Below are 12,150 nucleotides of genomic sequence, written 5' to 3'. Positions count from 1 at the left end.
GTATTTGCAAGCCTGAAAGTACAACCACAGAAAGAGTTGAGTGACTGAACCTGCATGGGCAGTTCTTCTTAATTGGTCAGACCAGAGGAATACTTGCTGCTGTATGAGGGTAAACAATGCATGGGCCATCTAAAGATCAAGGGGATTTGATCCAATGGTTTTAAGTTATTGTAGTAAAATTACCAGCACTGCATGATGAGGGAGTCAAAATGAGCAACCATCTCAGATTTCTCTATATGGATGTTTGGATTAGTCTGACATGCATAAATACAGTATCTAAAAAACAATATGCACCCTGCATAACAAACTTATTTCATAATTGCACATAATTTTCAGCAGTTTCCAGCATGACAAACTTCCAATCAAAACAGAGGATGGCAATGCAGGGAGGGCACTGAATGGAGCAAAAGGCCAATGACTGACAGCTGTTTGTGATACAGACTTTGACCTTTTGAGAGAGGTTGTCATGCACTCTGCATGACTTCGGCACAAACTGTGAACAAAAAACACATGATAGAATTGAGCAATTGGGTGTTAACTTTACATGGTTACTTTAATCCTCATCATTGTCAAAAGCGGTTCACTGGTATCGCCTACAATCATAAGGGAATCTATTAAACTGTTCTGAAAGCTGTTCCAATTAGATCAACAGGCAAGGGATGAAGTGGAGTTAAACAAACCCACAACTAAGGAGCCCATGTCAACGGTTGAGCTGAGACCAGGCTCTACAATAAATTGCACACATAGTAGGCCAACAGAGAGAGATGCATATCAGCATATTTTCATTTTGTTTTACAATAGCACTCTAAAAACTGAGTTGATTAGACCCATGCTGGTAGGGAAGTTACTCAGAGAATTTACTGACAATAAGATTAGTTATCCAATATCATATCCAAGGCATTCACAACACCAGAGGAGAGGAGAGCATGTAATCACACGCAAATAATAGGCTACCTCAAATGTTTGGAAATATTGTAGCCTACATGAGTGCTGTGGTGCTGCCTAGGCTCAATTCCACTTTGAAGTTATTTAATCTTAGAGAATTGCGTGGGTCTGGCCTTTTTGGTCACAAGCTCTCTTATTCCTTCATAGCCTATACAGCAAAAGAAAAGCAATCAGTAGAGTGACTAGGGGGCTTATCCACGGGTCCACATTAATCACACCATTCAATCTGTTGGCTAAAGCTTTCCTTCAGTTGTCTAAAGATATCAAGAATAATGGAGAGCTTCATACAAATTGTGAAACAAATTAACGCAGCCACTATCAAGATGCTCACGTGAAAATTGGTCATTCAAGCAAACTGTTAAGGATGAATTCACAATAGGCTACAATGTTATGCATTGAAAAAACTAGGGGATCACCATCGACTGCGTAACGTTATGTGTAGGGGCGGGACATACAGCTAACGTTACCGATTTCACCAGCCAACCGAGTATATAACTGGCGGAGTGTGAGGTAGGGCTAACATACCACGGGGAGTGAACGAATACTCTAGAAGTCACCAGTTTATACGTCTTCGAAATCTGTGGTCAAGAAACAAGAATTCACACACCTTGCGTAAAATAAGTTAGCTACAGAAGACAATCACCGCAAACGTCTGTACTATTAGATAGCTGTATAACGTTGTTCTCCGAAGATGAACGGACAAATGAACGGTTTCCATAATTCACTCATCGATGAAGACTGTTTTCTTTTTACTTCTGAGTCTGTCGGAGAAGGACATCCAGGTTAGTGACATTAGCGAGTTTACCTTAAGTCGATATACCTAATAAAATTTCATTTTACAACGATTTTGCCCAGCAAACAAGGTGTCGGAACAAGGTCATGTTCGCCTACTAATGCTAGCTAACTTGAAAGCTAGCATGCAAAGGCTTGTTGCAAACTAACGTGGGGCTTTCTCAAAGGCAGCTTTGCATGCACAAAATATCAAGACGGTTATTGATAAATTACTTGTTAGTCTAGAAATTATGTCAATTTAGTGGTAGTAAGAATGATTTAGTAGGCCTGCTAACACGCGGGGATAATCAGGCCACACGAGGTGCTGGTGTTCGGCGACTAGGCTAATTCATGTGTAGGTAGGTAGGCCACGGGCCCGCCTTCCTTGAATTGTTGCTGTCCACGCACTTCTAATCAACACTGTCATAGCAGTAATAATAGATCTGGCGTTTAACACTAATAATGCATTGTGGTGCTTCCTATACCTATACCCTCGACCGTAACTTGTGTGTTTTGGTTATTTATATGTGGTGCGTACGTATGCATCACAACGGCGGATCACACATGTACTCCAATGTTAGCTCAGACAGATAGCGACGCAGAGAATGTAGGCTAATGTTTATCCACTTAGCCATATACGCTAGCCAGGTAGCTTGGCAAGCTTTCCTCGGTAGTTGCCGTATTTCACCGCAGCCGGTAATACCTGGATGCAATCCAATCATCGTCTTGCAATGTAAGAATTGGGTCAGCTACGTTAATGTACGTGTAGCAAGTCTACCGTGTAGGTGCATTAACCAGTCGTATATTTAATTTAACTCGCGTTAATTTGCGGTGTCTAGCTTTGATGGTGTCAAGAAACTGTAACGTTAAGTAAGGTTAACACGCAGTAACCGGTAGATGACGAAATTGTAGGCAGACTGATTTACATTTCCGTTAGTAGAATTCGAAATGAAAAGAACTGCAGCGTCTGTATCACAATGAAACGCTCGTGGTGGGTTAATGCGCATGAATGAAAGGAGCTCAGTATCAACATCCTCTGTGGCTGTGCTTGAGGAGGGGTATTGTATCTGTTAATCTTGGCTTACCTCTGGCCTAAATATAGGACTCCCTCTTATCCTGTGGCGGCAGTTCTACAGTACCAACAGGATATCCCAACACTGCGTTTTTTGCCTGGCCACACGGGTCGGATATTGCTGTAGCAAAGTAATTATAAACAAATTGACAGAAATTGGAACACGCAACAGAGCTACCAGTTACCTCATTATATGGTGTCAATTGTATGTCTGTCACGTTGTCGTTATTGTTGGGCTATTCCAGAGAGTACAGACTTTATTGGCACATGCCAGTGTCACCATTGTCAGTTGTCTTAATGCAATGTCGTTAGCCAAGACCAAGATTCCTGTTGTGCTCACAACGTGTGGTTGGCAGAGGAATGCTATTATGTAAGCAATTAGCAACCTGAATGGGAAGGTTATTGCACAAATAACTGTTAATATGCTAATCACTGGTTCTGTTCTTGCTGTCTTCTGCCTGGTTGCTGTGGTTTCTGCAGACAAGATATGCGACCAGATCAGCGATGCCGTGCTTGACGCCCACCTCAAACAGGACCCTGATGCCAAAGTAGCATGTGGTGAGTGTCCTATTACAGGCTTCACCCCAGCCACCCCCACCCCACCCCCCCCCCCCCCCCACACACACACACACACACACACACACACACACACATACACACCATCTACATTTCACTTACTCTGCCGCTGGGTCTTCCCTTTCCCAGAGACTGTTGCCAAGACTGGCATGATTCTGCTGGCAGGAGAAGTGACATCCCGTGCCACTTTGGACTACCAGAAGATTGTCAGGGACACCATCAAGAACATTGGCTATGATGACTCTTCCAAAGGTTTTAAGAGAATCACAAAACTGGCAATACATTATATTTATACATCTTTTTTTTTTTAGCTTAATATTTTGTAGCTATATATTTTAAGATATATTTATATTTGTAAACCACTTATAGACCGCTGTGATCCTCATCCTGTAACTTCCCTCCTGTTTGGAAAGAAGGCACATGCAGAAGAGTACTTTGTCCTCTCATGCAGATGCACATTCCTTTCTGATTCACCAGGATCTATGAAGACTGCTTATAACAGTTGGGGTGGATCAGTTATAATACTTAACCTTCTTTGGGAACTGTGACGTGACTCACGAGGCACTCATGTGTCTGAAATAGGACCTTGCCTGAAATAAGATCACTGCCGTAGCGATATAATTACTGTACAGATTATTCTAGACTGGTTTGAAACACAAACTGTAATCATACTAAAGCCATATTCGGTGCAGGACTACTTTCTTCACTCTGTTTTTTAATTTTTTTTATTGGAAAACACCATGGCATAAGTGCATGTTTTTATGGAGCTAAATAACACTTTTACTGGAAGGTTTCTATTACTTTGAAAGTATTGACAGACAGTTTTATCCTATTGCCTTTATCAGTACGGGAAAGTGGTTTGCAGAGATGACCTTAAATTTTATGATTGGTTAAACAATTCACACATTTGCAAATTAATAGAATCTTTGTGCTCGCAAAAACTGTCTGGAGATGAAAATGTTAAAACTGAACTGTATGCCTATTGCAAATGCTTGTATGTCTAGGCTTTGATTATAAGACCTGTAATGTGCTGGTGGCCTTGGAGCAGCAGTCTCCTGATATTGCACAGGGGGTCCACCTGGATCGCAGTGAGGAGGACGTTGGAGCCGGTGACCAGGTGAAAATCTGACCTACACAGACTTGACCTTACTTTGAAAGAAGGGCAAAGTCTTGAGTCTCAAACACATGGACTGAACATTATTCTTGCATATTTATAGTAGCATTTATTATTTAAGTGAGAATAATGTTAGGTGCATTTGATAGACTTAAATCTTTGTCCATCGTTACCATGGTTTTGTGATCAAATGTAAACTAACATGGCATGTTTTCCAGGGTCTGATGTTTGGCTATGCGACCAATGAGACGGAGGAGTGCATGCCCCTCACAATCATCCTCGCCCACAAGCTGAATGCCAAGATCGCTGAGCTGCGGCGCAATGGCACCCTGCCTTGGCTGAGGCCCGACTCCAAAACCCAGGTTTGTGTGCAGTGATAAACACATTTGTACACACTCACACCGCTAAGAAAATATTAAGAGTTTGGTTCCAAAATGCTATAAATCCATTTTTGAAAACATTAATAAGTCATGTTATTTAATTGTGTATTTCAGGTAATATCAATAAAATTGCAGTTCTGTTTTGATTGGGCATTTGTTATTTGATTTATCTTTATTCAATCACATGTCCACTAAAATTACTAGGAAAACAAAATGAAAATAAATGATTTATGAAAAATCATGGTGGATATAGCGTTTTGGAACCAAACTCCTCTTTTGTTTATGTGTGATGACCAACTGTCATTAGAACATTCAGGAATCTCACTAGCTTGTAGCTGTCCACATGGTGAACTGTGGTCTTGTGTGTCTTGCAGGTGACCGTGCAGTACCGGCAGGACCGCGGCGCCATGCTGCCGGTGCGCGTGCACACAGTGGTGGTGTCGGTGCAGCACGACGAGGGCGTGTGCCTGGAGGAGATGCGCGACATGCTGAAGGAGAAGGTGGTCAAGGCCGTGGTGCCCAGCGCCTACCTGGACGAGGACACCGTCTACCACCTGCAGCCCAGCGGCCGCTTCGTCATCGGGGGCCCACAGGTAACGACTTGCTGTTTGTTTGTTTTATTGCCTAATATGGAGATGTTTGGCGAAGGACCCTATAAGTTTCCGAATTTTGGAAAGGCATTTTCAACAGCATTTGTCCTACTGGTTCATGTTGAGGGATTATCAAACAATGTGGGTTATTTCTGAGTTGTTTTTTTTTTAAAGATCATTAGGGCTGCAGCTATCGATTCTTTTTGTAATCGATTAATCTAGCACTTTATCGATCGATTAATCGGATAATTTTTTTTGTTGCATTTTTAAACAACCAAAACACAATGCATAACGAAAATGACATAGCTGTAAAATGATCAAGCAATTGGCACAGAGGTATTTATTCTAACTCTAAGATTAGGCTACAAAACTAAGCCCATTTATTGCAATTTACCCATTTAGTGTTTTTAAGTGCCAGTGCCATCAATTGTGCCAGTGCCATCAATAATGTTCAAAATGCTCTCTGTAAAATTGCAGCCTCTTGTGCATGACTTAGCTGGGCGAACAAAGCTGTCCATACTATGTTGTGAAGTGCTGGGAGGGAGAAGAGGGAAAGCAATTTAATGTATTAATATGTAGCCTACAACAAGTTTCATGCTGTAATCTAGACCTGACATCAACATGCATATCTGTTTTATGTAGATTTCTACACCTGCAGCATTTACCATTAGGCTACTAAAACATAGCCTACCATTAGGCTACTAACAAATAATTTTACCATTAGGCTACTAAAAAATCATTTCTGGGGTGAGCCTATTTGCTATGGTAACCTAGCAACCTGTGTGTGTGTGTGTGTGCACGCGTGCGGTGCGTGAGGATAGATGAGTGTGCATGCATGTGTGTGAGGGGTTCTTTTTTAGGCATACTGTCTTGCAATTGAACGTGAATAAGTTTACTTACTTAAAAACATCAAAGCTAAACAAGCAATCACGACGTCGCTACAAATACAGTGTGTGATTAAAATCACATACTGATAAAAGATAGATTGATAAATAGCCTAGCCTACTTTATTGACGCTTGGTGAAACAGCATGGAGTGGATATTTAGGTTCAGATGCTTGTTCTTTTCTTTTTTGAGTATGTAATGATCCCAAAACTTTACTTGAAAACTTTAGACATTCTCTGCCATTTATGGATATCTTGACTCCGCCATCGCGCCAGCTAAATTCAGAATGTATCACAATTCACGCGCTAGTGGTGTGCTTCCTGAACAACGGTCCGTGTGGAACAATCGGATCCCTGCGCGTATAGTGCGCGTCATAGGAATTTAACGAGGCTTCGAGGCAGGGTTTTTGCCTCGAGTAATTTTTGTATTCGAGTAATTCGATGAATCGTTTCAGCCCTAAAGATCATTGTGCATCGTTCCTTTTATATATGCATGTATGTTAATGGCTGCCCCATGTCTCTCAGGGTGATGCGGGGCTGACTGGCCGTAAGATCATTGTGGACACCTATGGGGGCTGGGGAGCTCATGGGGGTGGGGCCTTCTCTGGGAAGGACTACACCAAGGTGGACCGCTCCGCAGCATATGCTGCCCGCTGGGTGGCCAAGTCGCTGGTGAAGGCAGACCTGTGCAAGCGTGTGCTGGTCCAGGTGAGTCTTGGACTGGTGCCAATTAGTGATCAGTGATTAAGTTGATTAGCAACACACAAGAAAAACAACAGGGTGAAATTCTTTGGTGCAAATTGCTGACAATGCAGCTAGAATGGAAAAACGTGTTGTTAACTTGACCTGTGAGTTGGCAGCACTCTGTGAAACTGCACCCTAGGCCAGAAAATAACCTGAATCTTCTCTCCACCAGATGAATGCCCATGTCCTTACTGTGTTGCCTTTCCATTCCCAGGTGTCTTATGCCATTGGTGTGTCCCACCCACTGTCCATCTCTATCTTCCACTATGGCACGTCTCAGAAGAGTGAGAGGGAGCTGTTGGACATCGTCAAGAAGAACTTTGATCTACGGCCTGGGGTTATCGTCAGGTAGCGTGCCTCCATCTGCGGCGGCCTGTTGGCCCTGTGTGGACACTTGGCTCTTTAGTTGAATATGGTGTAGGAAGTTTAACAAGGCTGAAATTGACAGCCCCTTGAAACGAAAACTGGCTTAGTCTTTTCTGAGTGGCTGGCAAGTGACTTAATAACAGCACACTGATGAAATAGATCGGGCGGAAAAGTTTAATAACTGTTCCATGTCAACACTCTAGAAACTTGTGAGTGTGTAGTGAGACAAGCTAAGAGTAAGAACAAAATAAATTAGATATTTGGAGACTTAGGCTAAGTACAGCTAGCAAGCTAAAGCATGAGGGCTTGGCAATAGTGGAATCGACTCAAACCAAACAAACTTTAGTCTGTGACTAAAGCAAACAGCACTACAAACTAACCAGGTTGACTTATTTTCTAACAGAACCAAATGCATCCCTCGTGGGTTACACATCTTAATACATGTTTACACAGTATCCCTTATTTAATTGTAGTCAGACTCCAAGATGTAAAAAAAATAATTAAAAATGAAAATGTGTAAATGAATAGAAATAGAAATTCCTTTTGACAGTGTTTGGTGGGGAAGCGTGTGAAAGGGTCTCAGCCACACCTGAAAGCGAGCCGTTTTCTTCAACTGTAGAGAAATGGGTATTATTTAGGCTCCTCCTTGTGGTAGTCTGTCTTCTGATTAGCCATTAGACAAGTCCATAACATCAGTTACATAGTTAAAGCCCTTTGTCAATTAATGTAAAGCCAAATATGTATTGTGTACTTAAAGTTGGTTAAGAACACCTCTAGATATATAGGTCCTGAGAACTTGTGTTTGCCACTCACCATAACTTGTTGATGTGGTTTTTACGTGTGTGTGTTCCAGAGAGCTGGACCTGAAGAAACCCATCTATCAGAAGACCGCTTGCTATGGCCACTTTGGCCGCGATTCATTCCCATGGGAGGTGCCCAAGAAGCTCAAATACTGAAAAAAAAAAAGCCCAATCATACAAAAGAACCTCTGCGCTTTCCCCCCTCTCCTCTCCTGGTGTTGTGGGCCGCCGGTGTGTGCACTACAGAGAAACCCTGGCGGCCCAATGGAGACGAGCGAGGGGAAAACCAGATGCACCATCTCCTTTGCATAACCACCCCCCCCCCCCCCCCACACTGTGTCATTCTGTCTCTCTGCACTCCAAGAGCTGATTTGGCTTTGATGACCCCAGGCTCCAATTCTCCCCCATCACCCTTTGCCATGATTGTGCCCACCCCAACCCGCCCCAGTCTTTGCCCTGGTACTGTATAGTTTTATGCTTTACCATTGACCTGTCTCCATCACCCCCACCGCCCTAACCTACTACCAAACCCCTTCTGATCTAGTGATGGCACAACAGAGGACTAAGATTGTTTATTAGACGCTATGCATCGCTGGCTGAAGCCCCTAGGCCTGCTGTAAGCCCATTCGTTTTGCTTAAAAAGAAGACGAACAAGTCTGGGTTCGCTTAAAAAGATTGAATTGAATTTTTGAAACGGGATCAAAGCAACCCTCCCACACGCACACACGTCTTTCTCTTATGAGTGAAAGCGTTTGTCGAATGCACCTGGGTGCAACTCGGAAGCTCCGCAATCGGGTTGTTGTCTCCAATTGACCCTATTCTAAGAAATGGACACCTTTTTCAAGTCACTCTCTCCCCTGCAAAAGCGCCATCGTTTTTCTGACGTGTTACAGAGAAGTCAGAAGCTGCTAATACCGCCTTGTCCCCGTCTCCTTGGTGGCTGGCTTTTTGCAGGGTTTAGATGTGGCTTTGTTTACCCTCGCCCCCTCCACCCCCACCCCTACCTCTCCAGTTTCTCTGTGTTTTCCCGACTTTTTGGCGAGGAATCCACATAGAACTGCGGCGCTGTAGCTCCGTTGTGTGTGGTGTACTGTACGACCACGGGCGTCGGCAGAGCACTCCCCTGAGCGGTCCATTTGGCTGCGTGGGGTGTAGCTACAGAGAAACCTCACCTCCAGCCTGCCTGCTCAGGGAAAATGCCTTCGCCCAAAACTTGAATTTACTACTTGAAGGAATATTCAACAACAACAAAAAAAAACTCGTAATAGCGTGGCCAACCTCTAACACCTGGACCTTGGTGTACTACAGAAAAGCCAGGGACCTGTTGTGTGGGGAGGAACCGCCTTTTCTACCGTCAATGTTAAATTAAAACAGATTTAAACCTCTTTTGTTGTCTCGTTTTGCCTGGAAATTGTGGGTTCACCCATTCCTTTGTGTTGCGCTTGTGGCATTCTCATGGTGTTGTACAGAAAAGCCATGAGGTGCTCTGTCCCAGGCCAGCACTCGCTGAAGAATGCTCTGACCATTGTTACTTTTTATCTGACCGACATAAGAATTATAAACGACCGAGAATAACCATGTGCGCAATTGTTTTGTTTGTTTTTACGAGTATTTTATTGGGCGGGGTCTCCCTGCAGTCTTGCGAACAGAAGCAAAAGTCTGGCTGGTGTTGTACAGAGAAACCAGCCTCGTTTACATGCTCTCAATGTGGGACTCTGGGAGGCTCCGCCTCTTCCTTTTTATATTCCTCATTTGACCTTTTTACAAACCAGTGATGGGAGTGTCAGACTGGTCGTCGAAAGAGTAAAAAAGTGCCTTTTTCTGTTATTTTTCTCTCTCTCTCCCTCGTCTCCCCAATTCCTCAATCTCATTTTGACCTTCTACCCCACCCCCCTCCCAACCCCCACCTACAGTGAATATGTACCTTTACATGGGGCCATTAGTACACCCTCCCCCCTTTCCCCTAAAGAGCTCATGAATTCCTAAAGTGGTAATGTCCCACACAAAGTGATTTGAATAAAAGTCTGTCCTTGAGATTCTGGCTTTGATTTGTAATTATTTTGCCACTTATGCCTCTCAGGTTTTTCCTCCTACTGTTTTTTTTTTACATTTTTTTATTATTATTTGTATTTATTAAATGTGCTAAAACCTTGAACATTTTGACCACGGAACTCCACATTTGATATCAGTGACTGTTCAACTAGAGGTCTGATTATGGAAATGACCTTTGTCCTTGACAGGAGGTATTTCTGTTCGTTTCAAGTATTTTGTGCTTAGCAGTTTTGCCTCGTCAGGGGCGTTGCTACACTGGAGCGGGTGGTCCAAGCTGACATTTTTCCGACCAATAGATTGAATGCCATGTGTTGGAGTTAACATAACTGACAATTTACTGCTACATATGAATGTCACTTGGGTATAATTTAACAGTAGTATCCATGTCTTGTCCTTTAAGGGTTCAGATATTGAGGCTATCTTGGCTATAAGTGTAGTCTTCAAACTGCGCATCAATGTGTTAAACAAGAGAGCCAGTGTTGGTGTAGAATGCACACTAGTTTCTTCCAACTGCAGCATACCAGAACATCTGACTGGTTTGAACCTGTTTTACTGTGATTATCAGCTTGTTCTGCATAACAAGTCAGATGATGGATCTATGGAACACGCCTTACTAGTTTACAATTGATCCTAGCATGACTTGGGAGTACTACATAGCACATTGGGCAGTGATCTGATGTGCAAGGTCTCCCCCTGGGGTTGAGAAAGTATAATAGCAATCAATTTCAACAGTGCTTTGCGAATACAAATTTATTGGGAGAATAATACAAGCTAGAAATGGAATTTCAGCATAGGTGGGGGGTGCATTTCCAGTAATGTGTTGTCTCTTGAAGGTTCTTTGGTGTTGAACATTTCAAGGATTGATTGAGGCTGAACAAGATTTTACAAAGATTGTTGTAGGCCTGTTGCCTACCTCAACAATAGTAGGGGGATGTTAAAGGTATAATGTCAGTACCAGGGCACTTGTGTACAGATCTGTGGTCACTGAGTTTGATAACGAGTGAATGCTGTGAAGGGGGAAAGCCAGGGAACTGAAGAGTTGTTTTGAAACGGTCTTCTCTATATCCATGCTGCCTCAGATTAGAAAAAGATTGAATATAGACATTAAACAACAGAAATTACATCTCGCAAAAGAAAACATAAGCAATTTAAATGCATATCCTTGCCAAATTGGTCGTTCCTACTGGTTAATGTTCTCATGTTTTCACCTTGAAGTCATAATATCCAATATCTGCGTTTATGGCTCATTTGTCATTCTATCTCATTATGTTGGAGGTGTGTGTTTGTTTGTTTGTTTGTTTGTTGTCCTCGACCAGATCAGGGGGATGTATGTGGTCGCTCACCCATAATGGGTAACTCCACCTTGCCATCAGTCAGTGCAGAGCTGGAGCAGGCTGCAGATGGTGTCTGGGGACAGGACGGACATAAGCAGCTCCATCACTGTCTTGATGGCTTTTTCAACTACTGTCTGACACAACATCTTGCTGGAGTCAGGTAATACACTGCACCCCAGGTCCATCACCATGGTAAGAGCATCCTGAGAGAGAAACCAAAGGAAAAAGTTCAGCCAATAATACAAATAAACATCTTCAATATCCCTGTGTATTTTAAGGCATTACATTGCAAACCACGCAGTGTGGAACAAACACCACTTTGGCCGTCTCAGAATTCTTTGGACCTTGGTGCTATTAAGTGAGCCAGCCCACATCCGCACCAATTTTGAATTTGTGATCTACAGAGGGTGTAGCTAAGGTCCTCATTACAGTTTTTCACAATTCGCCTTATTCACCCGGCGGCCAGAACGAGGCTACAGGGTACACTTGCCATCACACTTCAGTCCAGCAGATGGTGATAAT

The 12,150-nt window shown here is 43.0% G+C and overlaps 1 protein-coding gene across 1 annotated transcript; it reads left to right on the top strand.

The window, feature by feature from the left end:
• The first annotated feature begins 1,421 nt into the window (after nt 1-1,421).
• Nucleotides 1,422-10,278, top strand: mat2aa (methionine adenosyltransferase II, alpha a). The gene is made up of 9 exons (XM_042070931.1): nt 1,422-1,727; nt 3,269-3,346; nt 3,494-3,616; nt 4,369-4,481; nt 4,697-4,840; nt 5,233-5,451; nt 6,858-7,040; nt 7,291-7,424; nt 8,296-10,278. Exons 1-9 carry the CDS (start codon nt 1,637-1,639, stop codon nt 8,396-8,398), a joined length of 1,188 nt encoding a protein of 395 aa, XP_041926865.1. The 5' UTR covers nt 1,422-1,636; the 3' UTR covers nt 8,399-10,278.
• The last annotated feature ends 1,872 nt before the right edge of the window (nt 10,279-12,150 follow it).

Source organism: Alosa sapidissima, chromosome 18 (assembly GCF_018492685.1).
Source record: "Alosa sapidissima isolate fAloSap1 chromosome 18, fAloSap1.pri, whole genome shotgun sequence".
In the NCBI taxonomy this organism is placed as follows: domain Eukaryota; kingdom Metazoa; phylum Chordata; class Actinopteri; order Clupeiformes; family Clupeidae; genus Alosa; species Alosa sapidissima.
This window is presented reverse-complemented; position numbering and strand designations above follow the sequence as displayed.